At 41.8% G+C, this 24,403-nt stretch overlaps 1 protein-coding gene and 1 long non-coding RNA gene across 3 annotated transcripts in view; one reads left to right on the top strand and one right to left on the bottom strand.

The window, feature by feature from the left end:
• Nucleotides 1-1,108: 1,108 nt before the first annotated feature.
• Nucleotides 1,109-24,403, top strand: part of EEA1 (early endosome antigen 1) — a 135,926-nt gene continuing 112,631 nt past the window's right edge. The window contains exon 1 of one of the 2 annotated variants that reach the window (XM_036865414.1): nt 1,109-2,552. In XM_036865414.1, coding sequence (XP_036721309.1) covers nt 2,529-2,552 — 24 coding nt within the window. In that variant the 5' untranslated portion in view covers nt 1,109-2,528. The remainder of the gene's footprint in view (nt 2,553-24,403) is intronic. The other variant, XM_036865415.1, reaches the window with a different exon arrangement.
• On the bottom strand, nt 1,110-3,240 carry LOC118901801. Its single transcript, XR_005021472.1, has 2 exons — nt 3,096-3,240; nt 1,110-2,937 (listed from the first exon to the last, which is right to left on the bottom strand). It is a non-coding gene; the product is annotated as an uncharacterized LOC118901801 (long non-coding RNA).

Raw genomic sequence — 24,403 nt, 5'->3', positions numbered from 1 at the left:
TAGTCAAAAGATTCCACTGGAGAATTCCAGTGGAGAAGGCTTTAGCATGTGACATTAATAAGCAGCTTTAAACTAATTTTTGAAAAATAAAAAATAGAAATAAATGTCACTTTAAAGGGAAAGAACTGCTTCCTTTCTCTACTTACAACACTTACGACACCAAATGTGTGGGGTTTTTTTCCACACCAAGCAATTCTTCAATTCCCTGCACACCGAGTCCTACAATTTAATTCAGTTCTGGCACTAACAACCCAGAGTTAGCACAGACCCCACAGACTAAAGGCTCAGTCCCACCAAGAATGCCCCCTACTTCAGATACCAGTTGAAACTTCCAGGTTGTCACCTGTACTTTGGGCCAACTGGCTATAAATTGGGTGTTCCCACAACACTCTCCCCAGCTTTGATAATTTGCTATACTGGCTCACAGAACTCACAGAAATACTTTACTTACTATTACCGGTTTATTACAAAGGCTACAACTCAGGAACAGCCAAATGGAGGAGATGCATAGGGCAAGGTATGGGGGAGGGGTGCAAAGCTTCCCTATTCTCTCCAGACACTTCCTCCTCCCAGCATCTTGATGTTCCTCAATCTGGAAGCTCTCCAAACCTCGTTATTTAGGGTTTTTATGGAGGTTCCATTACATAGACATGATTGATTATATCACTGGCCAATGGGGATTAAGTCTTGAAGTTCCTCTTGGCTTCAGGAGGTGGGCCGGAAAATTCCAACCTTCTAATCATGACTCAGCCCCCACCCTAAAGCTATCTAGGGACACCCAACCACTCAGTAGATCAAACATTACAACAAAAGATGCTCTTATCACCCTATCACTCAGGGGCAGAGACCAAATCTATTCAATATATTTATTATGTCACAGTTTTATCACTCTGCTTCAGTGAAAATATTTCCCATACTGTCTGAAAATAAAGTACCTGTGTCTGGAAAGGTGGAAAAGTGTGTGCTTTGCTATGTTTGCCTGGAAGTACTTAAGTGCACTATCATCAATAGTGATTAATAATGTATGAGTTGTAGGCACGACTGTTTTGCTGCACTATAGACACAGACACACATTAAAAAACAGATATGTTTTGGATGGAAACAACATATTACATCATATAATGCTTTATTTACATTTTACAAAACACTTTTACATTAAGTAATTTGAAAATAAGATTTGCTGCATTTTTTTCAGAAGATCTGTGGGTATTTTCTAATAAGCGCTCCATTCATTGCTTGGTAGACTTCAGATCCCCACCCTCCCCTCCCACCCCCAGCAAGGTTAGTTGCGTTATTCTCCTCCTCTCCTTTCCTACTTAAACATTATTAAAGGCTTCTCTTTCCCCCTCCTCAAGGTAAAGTCGAACCTCTTGGCTCGTGAATACTGGCAGAATGGTAGGATTCCGCAGCTGTATTTTTGAGTTTAAATAATAACATCGTGCCTGGAAGTCAGGTCCAAGTCCACTTCCAAGTCCACGTCCTTGTTTTGGCACACTGTTTATCTGTGACCTCATTATTTTTTCTTAATCTATGAAACAGACGCATTAAGGTCGATTCACTTCATACATCTATTGTCAGAAGAGGATTTAAAATTCCCTAGGAGAATGGGCCAAGCGTGGGCTTTAGATGGTGCAACATGTTAGCGACATCAGTCCATTATTGTTGCTATAGTCCAAAGATGACAACCCCAAACTTCTCTTACCAACTCAAATTCCAGTTTCTTCCTACCCTTTCTTCCGATTCTTTACTTTCCCTTTGGCTGATATTAGAAGCAGGAAGGGAGTACGGAAAGGCGCCAGGGGTTGGACCAGGGGAGAAAAAAAGCCCATCAGACCGGTTAATCGTGTCTGCGATTCTCTCCTTTGCTTCCAAGCGCTTCCAGCAGAAATGAGGATCCAGTTCAGGAACGGCCAAGGCCTGGGTCACAGTGACAAATTTTACAGAGTAATCTGAGGTGCCGTCCCAGGTACCCGCTCAGAGACCCCTTCTTGCGTCGCAGTCAGGGACCCCCTCCAGGTTCCCCTAGAGGGTACGTTGTCTGCGCGCGGGCGCGTCCTCTGACAGAGTGCGGGCGTGCGTTCGGCGCCCGCGTTGTCCCCCAGCCCGCCGGAAGGAGCGGCGGCGCCAGCGTCCTGCCGCCTGTCCGTCACGCAACCGCCCACGCCGCCGCCTTTTCCGATTGGCCGCAGGCGCGGGCCAGGCCCCTTCCAACCCCGCCTCCCGCAGATGGACAGGCCGAGAGGGCGGGGCGGTGGCGGGCGGGTCCGCCTAGCTGTCAGTTACGGGGGCGGCCCGGCAGGCTGGCGGGCGGGCGCTCGCTGGCTACCTCTTCGCTCGTTCGCGCGCGCTCCCTCTCGCCGTCTGTGGGGAAGTCGGGGCAGCCCGAGTGGCCGCCGCTACAGCCTCGCCCCGACCTCCTCCCAGTCCTTTCCCGGCTCAGTCCCTCCCTCTCGCGTACCCCCGAGTACTGAGTGGCCCCGCGGAAGGTTCGGAGAGTCACCGGGGCGGCGCCGGGTGGTGTTTAAGCCATGTTAAGGAGGATTTTGCAGAGGGTAAGAGAGTGAAACCGTCTTTCAGGAGCACGTGAGCGGGAGAGCCGGAGCCCAGGGCCGCGGAAGCTGCCGCCTCGCTGAGTAACCAAGGCGGCGGCGGCGTGGCCGCCCCCTCTTCAGCGCCGGCCCCCTCCTTCTTTAGGCCCCGCAGCCCAGGCGGCGATTAGGCCTCGGTCGTCTCTGGGCGGGCCGGGGGGGGGGGGCGGGCCGCGGGGGGGGGGGGGGGCAGGGGGCGGGCGGGGCGGTGGCGGGGCAGCAGGCCGGGGCGGGGCCGGGTCCCCCGCGGCCCCCGGCGCACAGGCCCGGGCCCCGCACCCGCGCGGGCTGTCAGTGCGAGCGGGCGGCCGGGCGGGAGGGTGTGGCGCCGGCGCGTTCCTTCCAGATTCTGGAATGGCAGTGAAAATGGAGAGTTAGTGCCCGCGGGTCCGGCCGGCCAGCCGCCCGCCGGGCTGAAGCACGCCGGGTGGGAGACCTCGGGAGGCCAGCTCGGCTCTTCCCCCAGCGCCCCGCCCGGCGTGGCCCGCAACTTTACCCGACACGCACCTGCCTCACGCGGATTCTTAATCTCATCTGGGCAGCACTGCAGGGTAATGTGGTGAAACCAGGCCTAACGTTGGCCCAGTCGCTGTACCGACACTTAACTGGCTAAAGTCCGCTGCGAAGGAAGCTATTACTCACTGTTGGCAACTCCCCTACCCCACACGCCCCCCATTTAAAAATGCGTTTTCCCCTCCCAGCCCAGTACCTTTTTTTGAGCCATGCAAGTATAGATCCGTTGTCAGCTTGATCCAACGGTACACTCCTTTACTTTCTGCCAGTGCTCTCTCTATGTCAAATCTGGAAAAGCCTGAAGATACAAGGATTAGAGCATTGGAAAGCTGTAGGTGTTTTGTTTAGGAATCTGTTCCTAGAATAACAAAATCTTTTCTGTAGGAGTCACTGTTACTCAAGTTTTTGTTTTGGTTAGCTTTTTTTTTTTTTTCTTAAATTCTTTTTGAGACCGATGGGGTGCAACAAAATGTAAATGACTGAAAAGTTGGTGCCAAACCCATTAGTTGGTTACTGAGGGAGTAGGATAACTAGTTCCAAGGGTAAAAGGAGTTAGTGAACTTGTAGCATTCAGTCAAGGAATGTACCAAAGAGAGTTGAGTCATCCACTATGTAGAAAGGGAGTGTCCTTGCTCCTGCATAGCTTTGGGAAATGTTCAAGTCATGTGGAACTTGGTCATATATCAGGGGGAGAAATAGTTAACTTCTGTATCTTCCACCCTGTATTGACATTTGATGATTTTTTGCAATGTTTTGTCGGAGTTTTTTGAAATCTTGATAAGCGCTGATTTTGGCAGTAGCGAGGGCATGCCCTTTACACTGGTCATCAGTTCCTGTGTTCAACATTAAAGACACCTGTGCGTGATTTACTTCCACTACTTTGAGATTTTTTTCTCTTGTCAGACCTGAAGGAACTGACTGATTACCTCATGCCTCAGATTGTGTTTCCGTCACATAATTCCACAGCTGAAAATTTGTTCGCCTGTGGTTTGCTTTATAGTTTATAAATAAAGTGTTTACTGACTTAAGAGTAGCTTCTAGTAGTTGTAGATTAGTTTTCAGAAATATGAACTGCTTTCCAGTACTCTCGGTTTAATGTTGTTAAGCGTTACGATTATATAAAGATCATTTTGAGTGTTGGTGCATACACATCGATGGCTACAGAAGTTTCAGCTGAAACCACAAAATTGGAATTTATTCTGGTTATTGCTGAGATATGATAAGGAATCATCACACTTGAATAAGCCAGTTGACAACTGAGTTTTCTAACCATGGCATTATTGGTATTTGTGACCGGATAGTTCTTGGTTGTTGGGGGCTGTCCTTTGCACTGTAGGATATTGAGCAGCATCCCTGGCTTCTACCCACTAGATGCAGTAGCACTCCCAAATCCCCTCCCCCCTGTTGTGACAACCAAAAATATCTGAAGACTTTGCCAAATGTCACCTAGGGGCAAAATTGCCCTGGTTGAGACCACTGTCTTAAATTTATATACTCTTTTATAGGAAAGTTTGAATTGTTTCTCATCGTTAACCACTTAACTTTCTTTTTTTCAATGTCCTTATATTGAGTGTCAGTAAATGCAAAGCATCTGCTAGGTGCTGGGAACCAGTTAAATAAGATATGGGCCCGCCTTTTAGGACTCACAGCTGGTTGGGGAAGTGGACATTTAAAAGTAATGGCAGTTCTTTGTAATAGAAGAATGAATAGTGCCTGGGGGCCACTTTGTGGGAGGGTTTTGGGGCAATCAGGAAAAGCTTCTGGGAGGAGGGCATATTTGCAGCTCAGAAGAGTGGAGGGCAGGTTGGGCTGAGGGAACCGCAAATGCCTAGACAAGAAGTCACAAAATGGGGCAAGTAATATTAAGGGGAATGTGAACATTTAAGTTTAGGGAGTGAAAAGATATGCAGGGATTGGTGGGAGGTGAGGCTGCAGAGGTAGCTCAGACCAGATCAGGAGAGGACCTAGAGTCACCTGGGAGGAGTTCGGCTCTTATAGATGGGTCACTGTTAATGCTCAGCATTTAATAGGGGCATTTGGATAAAGCCTTAAAGAAATCTTGTAATTTGTATTACTAGTATGAGCTCCACAGGTGCTATTTACTAACAAGTATAACTTGAATCTTTAAATTATGTAACATGGCAACCATTTTATTTTACCCCACCCTGATAATCTTATTTCTCAGCAGAGGTCATAAGATATAAGATTAAAACTAAGGTTGCTGATTTAGAGATTTGTTTGAAATGGTCTTCATGCTTTGAAATTAAGTCGCATACCTTTAGCATTCTGTTTTCACATGACCTTTTCATTTTAACTGTTGTAATTTTCTTCTGAATAGCGTCCTTTATTTTTTATATTTTTAAAATAAATTTATTTATCTATTTTTGGCTGCGTTGGGTCTTCGTTGCTGTGCTTGGGCTTTCTCTCTAGTCGCTGCGAGCAGGGGCTACTCTTCGTTGTGGTGCGCGGGCTTCTCATTGCGGTGGCTTCTTTGTTGCAGAGCACGGGCTCTAGTTGCTCGGGCTTCAGTAGTTGTGGCACACGGGCTTAGTTGCTCCGCAGCATGTGGGGTCTTCCTGGACCAGGGCTTGAACCTCTGTCCCCTGCATTGGCAGGCGGATTCTTAACCACTGTGCCACCAGGGAAGTCCCTGAATAGTGTCCTTTAAGTAGCATTTTTGAAAGAAGAAACAGACAATGTGCTTATAATCAATTGTAACTCAGCATCTTTGAACATCACCGATAAGGTCCTAGGGTACTTTATAGAAAATTTAGTTTCTGGTTCTTTTTCTTTTTTCCATTAGCTACTAAAAGGTGTTTCTTTGAGGCTTGTAAGAATCTGAAAAAAAAAAAATTGGGGTAGCTCCAATATGTGTGTATTGATTATTGTGCTTAATAGGCTTTGAAGAGAAATGTGGATTTAAAGTGCTTCATGGCTGGAAAGACATCAGCATTTAGTACTTTAGGCAGTTTATAAACTTCTTTGCTATTTCTTTCTTAAGGATCTTATTGTGATTTAACAGTAAGTTAAATCACAATAAGATCCTTAAGTGTATTAGCTTTCCTTTTATTGGTATATATCAATAATATTGCTAAAGAAAAAAATGGGTTTAATTCTAGAATTGTGGAAATAGAAGGCTTCTTTTATGGGTAATGAGTCTCTCTGATTTTAAAAATGAGGAAGTAGGAAGTGAGAGATTGAGTGATTTATCTAAGGCAACACAGTAGATGTCAAAGCTGAGACTAGAGCCAAGTTTCCCAACTCAATCCATTTCCTTTTTTTAGCACCTTGTTGCCCTTTCCTCCAACCACTCAACTCATATGGTTAGCACTATGCCAGTCATTGTGGAAGATACGGGAAGAATACGAGATCTGACCTCTCTCTCAGGGAACTTATATGATTAAGTGCCAAAGTAAATTATATAGACAGTGAAGGCTGTAGTAGTACAGAGGAGGACCAATCAGAATGAACCTGTTAGAGTGAAGCGTCTCCTTGGAGAAAATGGGCAAGAGATAGGGTTGTTTTTTTTTTTTTTTTTTGGTTTGTGACTTTTTTTTTTTTTTTTTAATTTTTTTAAAAAATTATTTATTTATTTATGGCTGTGTTTGGTCTTCGTTTCTGTGCGAGGCCTTTTTCTAGTTGTGGCAGGCGGGGGCCACTCTTCATCGTGGTGCACGGGCCTCTCACTATCGCAGCCTCTCTTGTTGCGAAGCACAGGCTCCAGACGCGCAGGCTCAGCAATTGTGGGTCACGGGCCTAATCGCTCCGCGGCATGTGGGATCTTCCCAGACCAGGGCTCGAACCCGTGTCCCTTGCATTGGCAGGCAGATTCTCAACCACTGCGCCACCAGGGAAGCCCAAGAGATGGGGTTTTGAAAAGGTGATTAGGAGAGGAAGAGAGTTACTTTCATTCTAGGAAGGAGTTACAGTATAAACAAAGACTCAGAGGTGGGAATGATTTCATTCTTCCTGCCCTCCCTCTTGCCTTTGCTTGCATATTGCCTTTCAATAAACAAATGTTTGTAACACTGGATATGTGCTAGATACTGGAGATACAACAGTGAGTAAAACTGATCCTTACCCTTAAGTAGCTTAAAACCAAGTGACTTAGAGAGAGAGGTCTGCTTAGCAGAAAGAAATTGAGAGAGAAACTTACAAAGATAGTGTGACACCTCATTGTGGAGATTCTTGGTCATCTAGCTCTAGTCCAATGCAAATAGCAATCACATATGTAATTTAAAGCTTCTAGTAGCCACATTTTAAAAAAGTGAAAAGAGGTGAAATTACTTTTTAAAATATATTTTCTTTGACCCAATATATCTAAAATATTTGAACATATAGTCAATATAAAAATTATTGAGGGGGCTTCCCTGGTGATGCAGTGGTTACGAATCTGCCTGCCAATGCAGGGGACACGGGTTCGAGCCCTGGTCTGGGAAGATCCCACGTGCCGCGGAGCAACTGGGCCCGTGAGCCACAACTACTGAGCCAGCGCGTCTGGAGCCCGTGCTCCGCAACAAGAGAGGCCGCGACAGTGAGAGGCCCGCGCACCGCGATGAAGAGTGGCCCCCACTTGCCGCAACTAGAGGACGCCCTCGCACAGAAACGAAGACCCAACATAGCAATCAATCAATAAATCTTCATCGCGGTGCGCGGGCCTCTCACTGTCGCGGCCTCTCTTGTTGCCGAGCACAGGCTCCAGACGCGCTGGCTCAGTAGTTGTGGCTCACGGGCCCAGTTGCTCCGTGGCACGTGGGATCTTCCCAGACCAGGGCTCGAACCCGTGTCCCCTGCATTGGCAGGCAGATTCGTAACCACTGCATCACCAGGGAAGTCCCCAGAATGTTCTTCTTGTACCTGCTGGTTCTTAAATGCCTTTAATTAAAAATAATCAATATGCCAAAGTGACATGTTTTGGGGTGTCGTTCTGGTTTCCTTTAGGCACATAGTAGGAGTTAATATTTTTTGAACAAGTAAAGGAATGTTTAGGAAGATTAATTTGTCAGTGTTGCATGAGATGTATAAAACCATAAGAGAATATAGGCGGAGATCAGATGAGATTGATTTTAATATTTTTGGCACTAAGTAATTATGATTTGCATTATGATGATGGCAACATGAGCAGAAAAAAAGAAGTGATGAATAGGGAAGCCTTTTGGACATATCTACTTCTCAAACATCTATTATGGGTCTACTATATGCTGAAGCTGCATTGATGAGTAAAATAGACATGAACCTCTGTGGAGCTGAGTATCCAGGGGAGGACAGAGGAACTGTTCAAAGAATCACATAAGTATATGGTCACATCCTTGGGTGAATGTTAGGAAGGAAAGCACAGGGAGCCCCAAGAGTGTACAGCAAGAGGGCCCTGATCTAAACTAAGATGTTAGGGAAGGCGTCCCAGATTATTTACACATTTAAGTTTGATGAAATTATTACTCATTTATTGAAGCAAATTTTAAGAAGTGGAATTTTTTCTTACTGTGTAGATTTATTTTTAGTGTGTTAAGAATAAAAAAGAGATTAAGATATAAAAGAACCAAGGCTAGAACTGTTTCCTTATACTGGTGTCTTTTGCTTGAGCTAAAGAGATAGTATTGAGTTAGCCAAAAAGTGCCTTCGGATTTTAAGTAAAAATAAAAGACACGTTTTTCATTTTCACCAAGAAATTTATTGAATAACGTATTCACCCTTTTGTTCCACTACTTTCTGCCATTTTTCAGGCAACTTCATAATTCCATCTTCCCAAAACTTTTTATCTTTTTGAGCAAAGAACTGTTCCAGGTGCCTTTTACAGTCTTCCAGGGAATTGAAATTTTTTCCATTAAGAGAATTTTGTAAAGACCTAAATGGAAATCCGAAGGTGCAATGTCTGGTGAACACGGTGGATGAATCAGAACTTCCCAGCCAAGCTGTAACAGTTTTTGCCTGGTCATGAAAGAAACATGTGGTCTTGTGTTATCCTGATGGAAGATTATGCGTTTTCTGTTGACTAATTCTGGACGCTTTTCGTCGAGTGCTGCTTTCAGTTGGTCTAATTAGGAGCAGTACTTGTTGGAATTAATTTTTTGGTTTTCTGGAAGGAGCTCATAATAGAGGACTCCCTTCCAATCCCACCATATACACAACATCACCTTCTTTGGATGAAGACTGGCCTTTGGTGTGGCTGGTGGTGTTTCATTTCTCTTCCCCACGATCTCTTCCGTTGCACATTATTTTACGGTATCCACTTTTAATCGCCCATCACAATTTGTTTTAAAAAACGGAAAGTTTTCATTACGTTTAAGTAGAGAATGGCTTGTGGAAATATGGTCAAGAAGGTTTTTTCCCCTTAATTTATGTGAACCCAAACATCAAAGCGATTAACATAACCAAGCTGGTGCAAATGATTTTCAACGCTTGGTTTGGATATTTTGAGTATGTCTTTTGAGTATGTCGGCCATCTCCCGCATGGTATAACGTTGATTGTTCTCAGTTAATGTCTCTATTTGATCGCTATCAAATCGCTTCAACTGGTGTACCTGACCCTGAGCATCGTCCAGTGAGAAATCTCCAGCACAAAACTTTGCAAACCACTTTTGACATGTTCAGTCACAGTACCTTCTCCATACACTGCACAAATCTTTCTTTTTGCATTTCGGTTGCGTTTTTACCTTTCTTGAAATAATAAAGCATAATATGCCGAAATGTTGCTTTTTTTTCTTCCATCTTCAACATTAAAGTGGCTACACAAAAATTCACTGATTTTGATAAGTTTTTTTTAACGCACGCTGATATGACGCTGTCACATACAGTCTAACAAAATTTTTTTTTTTATAAGAACTTCACTTATTTATTATTTATTTATTTTTGGCTGTGTTGGGTCTTCGTTTCTGTGCGAGGGCTTTCTCTAGTTGCGGCAAGCGGGGGCCACTCTTAATCGCGGTGCGCGGGCCTCTCACTATCGCAGCCTCTCTTGTTGCGGAGCACAGGCTCCAGACGCGCAGGCTCAGTAGTTGTGGCATACGGGCTTAGTTGCTCCGCAGCATGTGAGATCTTCCCAGACCAGGGCTCGAACCCGTGTCCCCTGCATTGGCAGGCAGATTCTCAACCACTGCGCCACCAGGGAAGCCCACAAAATTGTTTTGAATGAAGTTAAAGATGACTAAGTGCCACTAGAGCCATCTTACGGAAAAAACCGAATGAACCTTTTGGCCAACCCAATATAATTATTGGTAAAAAAACCTGAACTCTGAAAAAAACAACAAACAAAAAAGAACCTGAACTCTGGAGCCAGACTGCCTGGGGTGGCATCTGCACCCTATTTACTAGCTGGTAGCTTTGGGCAAGTAACTTGACTTCTCTGTGGCTCATTAAAATAGTCATAATAATAGTACCCTTCTCATAGAGTTGTTGTGAGGATTAAATGAATTAATACATGTGAAGGTTTTACAACTGTATCTGGCACACAGTAAACTCTATAAATGTTATTTGCTGCTAATGTTGGTTTTTTGTTATTACATACTCCAGATTTCTTCAAGGAATGCTTTTCTTATCACTCCCTTGTTATCTTTTTTTTTTAACTTCGTGTGTGTGTGTGTGTGTGTGTGTGTGTGTGTGTGTGTGTGTAGAAAGTCATTTGTCATACTGTTGAACATTTATTCTGTGCTCATTACTGTGCTGGGCTGGCAGAGATTTAATGGGGGAGACAGATACTTAAATAATTACAAAGCAGTGTGATGTGGCAATAGATATACAGAGGAAGAATGTGAGCACAAAAGAAAAAGTAATTCTGTGGTGAAAGGAGGAGGGAGGGAGACGGAATGGAGATGGTTAAAGGCCTTACTGAAGCTGGAGAGACTCGGGCAAGGAGCAACAAGGGAGAGAAGGCATTTGTACAGACAGTGACCAGGCAAATGCAAAAACCTGAAGCAGCCTAGCACAGCATAGGGGAATTGTGAATATTTCGCATGTGGATGGGGATAGTTATGAGATGAGACTGGAAAGGATTTTGGACTTTATACAGTAGACAATATGGAGCCATGGAAAGTTTTTAAATAATCAAATTTGTAATAAGGAAAACCCTCCAAAAATATTTTCCCCTTATGATCCTTATAAAAAGTGTATCAGGTGAATCAGTCTTCTGTCTAAAATCTGTTGGTGACAACTCAGTGCCCATAGGAGATGTCCAGACTCTTTACTTTGGCATGCAAGGCCGATACTGCTCTGGTTCCTTGGGAAAAAAGATTCCATTTCAGGCTCATCTCCACGTACCTCTGTACATTCACTGACCTTGCCATCCTCACTAACTGTGTTTCACACAACTTCCCCTGATCTCTCATCCCTTCACATCTCTGTAGAAGCTCTTTATTCTGCTGTGAGTGCCCTACCATTACTTGTCCACACTGCTCAGTTTAGGGGATACTAGGAGTTAGTTGCTTGCTCTTTTTTCTTTCTCCCAAAGCACCCCATACTAATTAAGAGAATGGGCTTTTGGAATTAGACCATCGTTTAAGCCCTGGCCTCCTCTATTCATGAGCGTGAGATCTTGTGCAAAATTTCAAGCTCTTTGAGACCCAGCTGCTTTATCTGCAAAATGAGCATAATATGTACTTTACAGTATTGTAGAAGGATTAAATGAAATAATGTTCATGAAGACTCACCACAGTATCAGCATTCAATAAACACTTAGTGTATAGTAGCTCAGTATACTAAAACACTTAGTATATAGATCTCTGCAAAACTTATTCCATTGTTCTTGTGATACTTGACTTCTCCACTACTAGACTGAGCTCCCTTAGGGTGGGGATTTAGTTTTTCTTTCTTAGTGTGTAGGACCTACATTAATGTTTGATACTTGGTGTATTTTCAGTAATACATGTTGACTTGGTAGCTGTGTAGAGAGGCTGGCTCCATAAAGGGAGAGACCAGCTAGAAAGTAATAACGTTTTAGTTCCTAAAATTGTTGCACATTAGAATCATTTGGAATCCTTAAAAAAAGAGAAGAAAAAAAGAAAAAGAAAAAAAAGATTCCCAAGTCCCTCCATTGAATCAGAATTTCTGCATCTCTCGTTGTCAATCCACGGGATGATGAAAGCTTGAATCAGACAATGGCTTTGGGGATAGAGAAAGAACAGATTTTCAAGAAAGTTAGGAGAATTAATAGGACTTACTGACTTGTGAGTAGTCTTGGGGGAAGGAACTAAGGTGAAGAATAGAGGAGGAGGAAGAACAGGTTTGGGGAGGAAGACGAGTGTGAACTAGAGGTATGGACATCCCAACAGAGATGTTCACTAGGCAGGTGGAAATATGTAGGTCCAGCACTCAGGAGACAAGTGGAGGCAAGTATTAGATATGTGTGAATGTTGAAGAGATGTCAATTCAAATAAGGACTGAGAAGTATCCACTGAATGGAACAGTTAGGTCACACCTAGTTCAGTTTCAGGAGAGTCATGGCGAGAAATGATTGGCTGGGCAGTAAGGGCGTAGAAACAGGGAGTGCAGACTATTCTTCCAAGATATATGGAGGAGAGGAAACAGTAATTAAATATTAAATGCATGAATGTAATCTGTCATCCTTGGACAACATTCTAATGAGTGCTTTTTATTTTCAAGGATTATAAACTTCCTCAAATCAGTCTAAATTGAAAGGAGGATTTATTGTAAGGTTTCAAAGTGATCTAAGAATAAGAATTGCTGTACAGTTGGGTCTCTAGACAGTAGAACCTAGAAAGGTGTCAGGGCAGAGGCAGTGCTCCCCTCTGTCTCACACAATCTCCTGGACCACTGGCATTTTGCCTCTGCATCTCTGTGTCCATCTCCTCGCTGCTCCTTGCTTAGTATGCTCAAGACCTCAAATGGCCATCTGACCACATGATTCTACTTGCTTTTCACCTTACCTTTGCATAGCCAACTGGCCAAATGTCTCAATTTCCAAACCCCAAGAGAAGAATCAAAAATGTCCTCCTCATCTTTTCTTGTTGGGTCACGCGTAGGTCTCTGGCTGGCCAATGATGGAGTTGCTTCCTCTGGGTCAGGTGTCTGCTGCTGGTTTAGTCAGCTGAGGTTGGGAGTGGACTGAGGTCATTTGATTCTTAGGAGTCCTCCTTTTAGGAATTGTGATACCATGAAACACATCTTTTACAGATCATTCTAGAAATGAGCTTTACTGTGGCTCTGAAATAGTGATTATAGTTCTGGTTAGGTTCATTTGGTGCCAGCTAGTTTTCTTACCCTCTATTCTAGTTTTTTCCTTCATAGCTTCTGCATTCTCAAGAGTCAGTGGTCTTTTGAAACTTTGGCTGGGTTATAACTTTGATTTACTTAAGTCCCTCCTGTGCTCTTATTTACCTCATGACTTTGATGTGTATCTGTTTAGTGCCAGTTTGTGTGGCTAATTTTTTTTTTTTTAATATTTATTTATTTATTTGGCTGTGCTGGGTCTTAGTTGCAGCACGTGAGATCTTCGTTGCTGCGTGCAAGATCTTTGTTGCGGCTCATGGGATCTTCGTTGTGGCATGTGGGATCTTTTTTTAGTTGTGACATTCGGGCTCTTTGTTGCGGCACGCGAGATCTAGTTCCCTGACCAGGGATCGAACCTGGGCCCCTGCGTTGGGAGCGTGGAGTCTTAACCATTGGACCACCAGGGAAGTCTCTGTGTAACTAGTCAGTCATTTCTCTTCAAAGTTTGCAGTTTAAAGGCCTAAGCATGGAGCTCAGCAGTAGTTCATTGTTCACGCTGGGGTTTGTTTGTTTGTCTGTTTTGCCACTGAGCCATTTTATTGGTTGCTAGCTAGCTTGTGAATGGCTGCTTTTGGGTCCAGGTGATCACATTTGGTCGATTGGCAGTAGACATGGGGTCATATACCCTGGCTGTCTTGGACTATGTTCTCAGTATGGGCTGCGGTAGGATAACTTACTTTGGGATAGATCCATGGCCATTGCTTACACTGTGATTGATTGACATATTGAACATGAATAACTTAGTTGCATAGACATCTGTTTAAGTATTGCATGGGTCATAGCAGCAGATGGAATTTAATAAAAACCACATCCTTTCCCTCGTTTCAATGTTTAATATTAGACTATGGTTAAGTTTTACATAAGTATGCTAATATAAAAGTTTTTCTAGCGTCTCAGTGATACTTTATAGGGACTTTATTAGCTAAATAATATTTGGAAAGTGTTTTAAGAATTCCTGACTTTGTGTAGTGTTATGCCAAAACACACTCTGTTGTGGGGGATTGATTAAGAGGTAATCGTATTGAGTTGGACCTCTGATAAGGAAGTATGGGTTTATTTTGTTCTATAAGACATTAATTTTTCTGATAAAACCTTGTTATATCTGTTTGCAACTTCCAAATATTTAAAGCAATGATTTAGTTTTTTTTTTTTTTTTTTTTTTGCGTGGACCTGCTGTTTTATTTGTTTGATTGATTGATTGTTTTGACCATCATACACTTCACTCATTCAAACCAGGGTTTCCTGAGTGGCGTTGCTTTCCAGGAGTGCAGGTGTGCAACAGGGAGAAAGGGGCTTTAATGGGGAATTAGGCATCCAGAGATCTGAGTTCATCAAATTGCTTAAACCTTGCTGGGTCTCAGTTTTATCTATGAAGTGAGAAAGTCACATCCAGTGACCCCCTAGATTCCTTGCAGAGCTGCTGATCTGTGATTCTTTTTTTTTTTTTTTTCACACACACACACTGTATTTTATTTTTACAAGAGATAAATAGACTGACACCAAGCATTGTACATGGATGACCACAACAAAAGCAACAATGATTGCAATTACCAAACATGAAACACACTCATACTATGTCATAATATTGACATTCAGTCCAGTAATCCTCCACTGTAACAGCTCCTTTACTTTGCAGTGAAAATTGATTTGTATATTCTTTGCCTCTGAGTCCTTGTGGGATTTTTTTTTTTTTAAATTCAGACAGAAAGTCACAAAAATTATACTCATCCTCATCAGTTCACTCAGTCCCATGTAATTAATTTTTTTTTTCATCTTGATCTTTTGTTAGCACTTTTATGAGTTCATCAGTTTTTCATTAGAGTTCTGAAAATGCTTATTCATTCAGTTCAGCAGTACAGTCAGTTACCAGAAACCTGTACTTGTCAGAGTCTTTTCCATGAATTTCTTGAAGATGAAACCCTTTTATAGGAACATATTTGCAAAATCATCAGAGTACACCCAGAACTGTCTGTAAATGACAAAAGACTTAAAAATGACCACGGTTAAAGATTTGATGAAAGTTCATAATAAAGCAGTTGACAAGAAAATTAGTTATTTCTGAGATATACATTTTAAAGTAATAACTAGGATTATGACTTATAACATTATACCAGAACATATAAGATTTTTAGAAATTTCATGTAATGTCTGAAACATTTATATTAACATATTTCCATACAAATACAAATATAAGATTTTTAGAAATTTCATGTAATGTCTGAAACATTTATATTAACATATTTCCATACATATTTCCATACAAATACAAATATAAGATTTTTAGAAATTTCATGTAATGTCTGAAACATTTATATTAACATATTTCCATACAAATAACCCAATGAAAGTTTAGTATTAGTTGTTTTGTTTGTTTTTTTATACTGCAGGTTCTTATTAGGCATCAGTTTTATACACATCAGTGTATACATGTCAATCCCAGTCGCCCAATTCAGCACACCACCATCCCCACCTCACCGCAGTTTTCCCCCCTTGGTGTCCATATGTCCATTCTCTACATCTGTGTCTCAACTTCTGCCCTGCAAACTGGCTCATCTGTACCATTTTTCTAGGTTCCGCATACATGCATTAATATACGATATTTGTTTTTCTCTTTCTGACTTACTTCACTCTGTATGACAGTCTCTAGATCCATCCACGTCTCAACAAATGACTCAATTTCGTTCCTTTTTATGGCTGAGTAATATTCCATTGTATATATGTACCACCTCTTCTTTATCCATTTGTCTGTTGATGGGCATTTAGGTTGCTTCCATGACCTGGCTATTGTAATAGTGCTGCAATGAACATTCGGGTGCATGTGTCTTTTTGAATTACGGTTTTCTCTGGGTATATGCCCAGTAGTGGGATTGCTGGGTCATATGGTAATTCTATTTTTAGTTTTTTAAGGAACCTCCATATTGTTCTCCATAGTGGCTGTATCAATTTACATTCCCACCAACAGTGCAAGAGGTTTCCCTTTTCTCCACACCCTCTCCAGCATTTGTTGTTTGTAGATTTTCTGGTGATGCCCATTCTAACAGGAGTGAGGTGATACCTCATTGTAGTTTTGATTTGCATTTCTCTAATAATTAGTGATGTTGAGCAGCTTTTCATGTGCTTCGTGGCCGTCTGTATGTCTTCTTTGGAGAAATGTCTATTTAGGTCTTCTGCCCATTTTTGGATTGGGGTGTTTGTTTCTTTGATATTGAGCTGAATGAGCTGTTTATATATTTTGGAGATTAATCCTTTGTCCGTTGATTCATTTGCAAATATTTTCTCCCATTCTGAGGGTTGTCTTTTCGTCTTGTTTATGGTTTCCTTTGCTGTGCAAAAGCTTTTAAGTTTCATTAGGTCCCACTTGTTTATTTTTGTTTTTATTTCCATTACTCTAGGAGGTGGATCAAAAAAGATCTTGCTGTGATTTATGTCAAAGAGTGTTCTTCCTATGTTTTCCTCTAAGAGTTTTATAGTGTCCAGTCTTATATTTAGGTCTCTAATCCATTTTGAGTTTATTTTTGTGTATGGTGTTAGGGAGTATTCTAATTTCATTCTTTTACATGTAGCTGTCCAGTTTTCCCAGCACCACTTATTGAAGAGACTGTCTTTTCTCCATTGTATATCTTTGCCTCCTTTGTCATAGATTAGTTGACCATAGGTGCGTGGGTTAATCTCTGGGCTTTCTATCTTGTTCCATTGATCTATGTTTCTGTTTTTGTGCCAGTACCATATTGTCTTGATTACTGTAGCTTTGTAGTATAGTGTGAAGTCAGGGAGTCTGATTCCTCCAGCTCCATTTTTTTCCCTCAAGACTGCTTTGGCTATTCGGGGTCTTTTGTGTCTCCATACAAATTTTAAGATGATTTGTTCTAGCTCCGTAAAAAATGCCATTGGTAATTTGATAGGGATTGCATTGAATCTGTAGATTGCTTTGGGTAGTATACTCATTTTCACAATGTTGATTCTTCCAATCCAAGAACATGGTATATCTCTCCATCTGTTGGTATCATCCTTAATTTCTTTCATCAGTGTCTTATAGTTTTCTGCATGCAGGTCTTTTGTCTCCCTAGGTAGGTTTATTCCTAGGTATTTTATTCTTTTTGTTGCAATGGTAAATGGGAGTGTTTCCATAATTTCTCTTTCAGATTTTTCATCATTAGTGTATAGGAATGCAAGAGATTTCTGTGCATTAATTTTGTATCCTGCAACTTTACCATATTCATTAATTAGCTCTAGCAGTTTTCTGGTGGCAGTTTTAGGATTCTCTGTGTATAGTATCATGTCATCCGCAAACAGTGACAGTTTTACTTCTTCTTTTCCAATTTGTATTCCTTTTATTTCTTTTTCTTCTCTGATTGCCGTGGCTAGGACTTCCAGAACTATGTTGAATAATAGTGGTGAGAGTGGACATCCTTGTCTCGTTCCTGACCTTAGAGGAAATGCTTTCAGTTTTTCACCATTGAGAATGATGTTTGCTGTGGGTTTGTCATATATGGCCTTTATTATGTTGAGGTAGGTTCCCTCTATGCCCACTTTCTGGAGAGTTTTTATCAGAAATGGGTGTTGAATTTTGTCAAAAGCTTTTTCTGCATCTATTGAGATGATCATATGGTTTTTATTCTTCAATTTGTTAATATGGTGTATCACATTGATTGATTTGCATATATTGAAGAATCCTTGCATCCCTGGGATAAATCCCACTTGATCGTGGTGTATGATCCTTTAATGTGTTGCTGGATTCTGTTTGCTAGTATTTTGTTGAGGATTTTTGCATCTATATTCATCAGTGATATTGGTCTGTAATTTTCTTTTTTTGTAGTGTCTTTGTCTGGTTTTGGTATCAGGGTGATGGTGGCCTCATAGAATGAGTTTGGGAGTGTTCCTTCCTCTGCAATTTTTTGGAAGAGTTTGAGAAGGATGGGTGTTAGCTCTTCTCTAAATGTTTGATAGAATTCACCTGTGAAGCCATCTGGTCCTGGACTTTTGTTTGTTGGAAGATTTTTAATCACAGTTTCAATTTCATTACTTGTGATTGGTCTGTTCATATTTTCTGTTTCTTCCTGATTCCGTCTGGGAAGGTTATACCTTTCTAAGAATTTGTCCATTTTTTCCAGGTTGTCCATTTTATTGGCATAAAGTTGCTTGTAGTAGTCTCTTAGGATGCTTTGTATTTCTGCAGTGTCTGTTGTAACTTCTCCTTTTTCATTTCTGATTTCATTGATTTGAGTCCTCTCCCTCTTTTTCTTGATGAGTCTGGCTAATGGCTTATCAATTTTGTTTATCTTCTCAAAGAACCAACTTTTAGTTTTATTGATCTTTGCTATTGTTTTCTTTGTTTCTATTTCATTTATTTCTGCTCTGATCTTTATGATTTCTTTCCTTCTGCTAACTTTGGGTTTTGTTTGTTCTTCTTTCTCTAGTTTCTTTAGGTGTAAGGTTAGATTGTTTACTTGAGATTTTTCTTGTTTCTTTAGGTAGGCTTGTATAGCTATAAACTTCCCTCTTAGAACCGCTTTTGCTGCATCCCATAGGTTTTGGGTCGTCGTGTTTTCATTGTCATTTGTCTCTAGGTATTTTTTTATTTCCTCTTTGATTTCTTCAGTGATCTCTTGGTTTTTTAGTAACGTATTGTTTAGCCTCCATGTGTTTGTCCTTTTTACGTTTTTTTCCCTGTAATTCATTTCTAATCTCATAGCGTTGTGGTCAGAAAAGATGCTTGATATGATTTCAATTTTCTTAAATTTACCAAGGCTTGATTTGTGACCCAAGATGTGATCTATCCTGGAGAATGTTCCGTGCGCACTTGAGAAGAACGTGTAATCTGCTGTTTTTGGATGGAATGTCCTATATATATCAATTAAATCTATCTGGTCTATTGTGTCATTTAAAGCTTCTGTTTCCTTATTTATTTTCATTTTGGATGATCTGTCCATTGGTGTAAGTGAGGTGTTAAAGTCCCCCACTATTATTGTGTTACTGTCGATTTCCTCTTTTATAGCTGTTAGCAGTTGCCTTATGTATTGAGGTGCTCCTATGTTGGGTGCATATATATTTATAATTGTTATATCTTCTTCTTGGATTGATCCCTGGATCATTATGTAGTGTCCTTCCTTGTCTCTTGTAACATTCTTTATTTTAAAGTCTATTTTATCTGATATGAGTATAGCTACTCCAGCTTTCTTTTGATTTCCATTTGCATGGAATATCTTTTTCCATCCCCTCACTTTCAGTCTGTATGTGTCCCTAGGTCTAAAGTGGGTCTCTTGTAGACAGCATATATATGGGTCTTGTTTTTGTATCCATTCAGCCAGTCTATGTCTTTTGGTTGGGGCATTTAATCCATTCACGTTTAAGGTAATTATCGATATGTATGTTCCTATGACCATTTTCTTAATTGTTTGGGGTTTGTTTTTGTAGGTCCTTTTCTTCTCTTGTGTTTCCCACTTAGAGAAGTTCCTTTAGCATTTGTTGTAGAGCTGGTTGGTGGTGCTGAATTCTCTTAGCTTTTGCTTGTCTGTAAAGCTTTTGATTTCTCCATCAAATCTAAATGAGATCCTTGCCGGGTAGAGTAATCTTGGTTGTAGGTTCTTCCCTTTCATCACTTTAAGTATATCATGCCACTCCCTTCTGGCTTGCAGAGTTTCTGCTGAGAAATCAGCTGTTAACCTTATGGGAGTTCCCTTGTATGTTATTTGTCGTTTTTCCCTTGCTGCTTTCAATAATTTTTCTTTGTCTTTAATTTTTGCCACTTTGATTACTATGTGTCTCGGCGTGTTTCTCCTTGGGTTTATTCTGTATGGGACTCTCTGCGCTTCCTGGACTTGGGTGGCTATTTCCTTTCCCATGTTAGGGAAGTTTTCGACTATAATCTCTTCAAATATTTTCTCTGGTCCTTTCTCTCTGTCTTCTCCTTCTGGGACCCCTATAATGCGAATGTTGTTGCGTTTAATGTTGTCCCAGAGGTCTCTTAGGCTGTCTTCATTTCTTTTCATTCTTTTTTCTTTAGTCTGTTCCGCAGCAGTGAATTCCACCATTCTGTCTTCCAGGTCACTTATCCATTCTTCTGCCTCAGTTATTCTGCTATTGATTCCTTCTAGTGTAGTTTTCATTTCAGTTATTGTATTGGTTATCTCTGTTTGTTTGTTCTTTAATTCTTCTAGGTCTTTGTTAATCATTTCTTGCATCTTCTCAATCTTTGCCTCCATTCTTATTCCGAGGTCCTGGATCATCTTCACTATCATTATTCTGAATTCTTTTTCTGGAAGGTTGCCTATCTCCACTTCATTTAGTTGTTTTTCTGGGGTTTTTTCTTGTTCCTTCATCTGGTACCTAGCCCTCTGCCTTTTCATCTTGTCTGTCTTTCTGTGAATGTGGTTTTTGGTCCACAGGCTGCAGGATTATAGTTTTTCTTGCTTCTGTTGTCTGCCCTCTGGTGGTTGAGGCTATCTAAGAGGCTTGATGGGAGGCTCTGGTGGTGGGTAGAGCTGACTGTTGCTGTGGCGGTCAGAGCTCAGTAAAACCTTAATCCACTTGACTGTTGATGGGTGGGGCTGGGTTCCCTCCCTGTTGCTGTGGCGGTCAGAGCTCAGTAAAACCTTAATCCACTTGACTGTTGATGGGTGGGGCTGGGTTCCCTCCCTGTTGGTTGTTTTGCCTGAGGCAACCCAACACTGGAGCCTACCCGTGCTCTTTGGTGGGGTTAATGGCAGACTCTGGGAGGGCTCACGCCAAGGAGAACTTCCCAGAACCTCTGCTGCCAGTGTCCTTATCCCCACGGTGAAACAGAGCCACCACTCGCCTCTGCAGGAGACCCCCCAACACCAGCAGGTAGGTCTGGTTCAGTCTCCCCCAGGGTCACTGCTCCTTCCCCTGGGTCCCGATGCACACATTACTTTGTGTGTGCCCTCCAAGAGTGGGGTCTCTGTTTCCCCCAGTCCTGTCAAAGTCCTGCAATCAATTCCCACTAGGCTTCAAAGTCTGATTCTCTAGGAATTCCTCCTCCCGTTGCCGGACCCCCAGGTTGGGAAGCCTGACGTGGGGCTCAGAACCTTCACTCCAGTGGGTGGACTTCTGTGGTATAAGTGTTCGCCAGTCTGTGAGTCACCCACCCAGTAGTTATGGGATTTGATTTTACTCTGATTGCGCCCCTCCTACCGTCTCACTGTGGCTTCTCCTCTGTCCTTGGACGTGGGGTATCCTCCTTGGTGAAGTCCAGGGTCTTCCTGTCAATGATTGTCCAGCAGCCAGTTGTGATTCTGGTGCTCTCGCAAGAGGGAGTGAGAGCACGTCCTTCTACTCCGCCATCTTGGTTAATCTCTCAATGATTTAGTTTTAAAATAGAATATTTAGAAATAATAAAAGAATATATTTCTGGTTATAAAAATAAATCATGTACATCATGGAAATCTGAAAAGTTCAGAAAAGGAAAATTGAGAAGAAGCATAGGGCTTGTAGCATAGTGGATGGTTTAACTTTGAGAGCATTTTGTTTAAGTCAGGTGGAATCTCAGCTCTGGGCATGATTACATTTGTAATCTTAGCTAGCAACTTACATAGTTTCTTTAACCTTATTTTTCCCCCTTGGTTAAATGGGAACAATTCCTTTGACTTTATCCAAAGGATTGTTGTGATGATTAAATGATATAATGTGAATAAAGATCTTGATGTTGTGCCTGTCACAGAGGTTGTAAGTTAGCTATTATTATTATTAATAGAAAGATATAATATTTCATTTAGCACACTACCAATTGACATTTCTTTAACTAGTATAAAACTCAAGTTTCTTATGTGCCTGATTTTGAAAGTACAAATGATCTAGGAGAAGTTGATATTCTGAGCTTTACAATAAGATTCATGCCTCTGGGTTATTTTGATTTTGTTAAGTTTTTGAATGTAAAGGCACCACATCAAGTAGAGAAATCACTGAATTTGGAATCAAAAGACTTGAGTTCACGTTCTAAATTCTGCTATCAGTGTGATCTTAGGCAAATCATGAGCTTCTCTTGGCTTCACTTTCCTTATCTGCTCAATGAGGGCACCACCTAGGTGATTTCTAAAGTGCTTTTCAGGGTAAAAGTATTAGTTGAAAATCACGGAAGTACCAGGATTTTGAGTCTGCAGACCATTTGCAACCACAAAGTAGCATTTTAAGTGTTACATAACAAATCCTGATACCTTTCACCCTGTTTCCTAGCCTCTTTGCTGAGAAAAAAAACACTGTCTTCAGGAAGCAAGGATTCAGTGATAAAATCCCATAGCTCATGTAGCATGACGATCACAGCACCTGCCACATAGTAGGCTCCAGAAGAGAGTAAGTCTCCTTTTCTGTTGAGTTCCCTCCCCCACTCCCTTTCCCCAGTGTATAGCCCTTTATGCGTATCTCAAATGCAAGTAAGGTACATTCATTGTAGTGGATGCTTTGGTGTGGGCCACAGATACCTCTTCAGGATAGAGACACATTCTCTTAGTTGCTTGGGATCATGGCTGCCTCACCCAAATTTATGTCCCCTTCCTGGAAGCCGCCTGCATTTCATTCCTGGTTGATGGTGGGGGATGCAAAGAATCATCCTCTTGCCTTGATTAGAGACTAACATGAAGGGTCATTCTAGCTTCAGGACTCTTAGTAGGCTTAGCTGAGGCTGCTCTTGCAACTGTTATTGATCAGTACTGTTCAGCTTCTCCCTTGGCCCAGTCATGCTGCCTCTGTGCCTACACAGGTGTTCTTGAGAGCACTCCCCAGTAAACCTGCTTGCAGATATCAGTCTCAGACTCTGTTTCCTTGGGAACCTGAATTACGAGTCATCTGCTATTTGGATAGTCTTTCTCAGGGATTTTTGCATTGTAAAAGATGATAATATTCAGGATGGAGTTTAATTTTATGAATATTGTGTTCCACTTCTTTGACATTCTACATATCTTTTATAACAGGAATTCATAGCCAGTAGATTAGGATTTTTGTTAGATTCTGGAGTTTTTACATAGTAGGTCTTCAAGCACATTTTGGGATTTTGAGTATGGCCCACAGATTCTCTGTTTAGGAAATTTTATTATTAGCACCTTTCCCAGTTCTCTCAAGTGATTTTAAGACTTAAAAAATGAAAAGTGGCGTGTGAGGGACGGGAGCAGGAGTGTGGGCCATCCTCCCTCAGGGTGGGGTGTAGTCATCGTTTCCACCTCCCCCCCACCCCGCACCCCCACCCCCGCTCTGAGACAGGTAGGAGGGTTGTGTTGAGCCTTGAAGCCTAGGGCGCGGGCCCGGGTGGAGCCGCCGCAGGTGCAGATCTTGGTGGTAGTAGCAAATATTCAAACGAGAACTTTGAAGGCCGAAGTGGAGAAGGGTTCCATGTGAACAGCAGTTGAACATGGGTCAGTCGGTCCTGAGAGATGGGCGAGCGCCGTTTTTTTTTTTTTTAAACTTTTAATTTTATATTGGAGTATAGCCGATTAACAATGTTGTGATAGTTTCAGGTGCACAGCAAAGTGAGTCAGCCCTTCATACACATGTATCCATTCTCCCCCAGATTCTGAATTCTTATTTTGATATATTTTTGTGTCTGTCTCTCCATATTTATTGAATCAAGACACCTGATAGTCTAAACTTGCTTAAAATATGTGAATCAATTTTAATTATATGTTAGATATTTAATTACATGTTAGATATTTAAAGTGTTCGATATTAAAGTCTTTTATTCTTTCACTTAATATTGAGTTAATTGTATGATGTCTGTAAACCCAATTTAGTTGCTAGTAACTTATCTATAATTAGTTGTTTTTTTTTAAAAATTTATTTATTTATGGCCACGTTGGGTTGTCTTTGCTGCACATGGGCTTTCTCAAGTTGTGGCGAGCGGGGGCTACTCTTCGTTGCAGTGCGCGGGCTTCTCATTGCGGTGGCTTCTCTTGTTGTGGAGCATGGGCTCTAGGCACGTGGGCTTCAGTAGTTGTGGTACGTGGGCTCAGTAGTTGTGGCTCACAGGCTCTAGAGCGCAGGCTCAGTAGTTGTGGCGCACGGGCTTAGTTGCTCCGTGGTATGTGGAACCTTCCCCGGACCAGGGCTTGAACCCGTGTCCCCTGCATTGGCAGGCA

The sequence above is a fragment of the Balaenoptera musculus genome, chromosome 10 (assembly GCF_009873245.2).
Source record: "Balaenoptera musculus isolate JJ_BM4_2016_0621 chromosome 10, mBalMus1.pri.v3, whole genome shotgun sequence".
In the NCBI taxonomy this organism is placed as follows: domain Eukaryota; kingdom Metazoa; phylum Chordata; class Mammalia; order Artiodactyla; family Balaenopteridae; genus Balaenoptera; species Balaenoptera musculus.
This window is presented reverse-complemented; position numbering and strand designations above follow the sequence as displayed.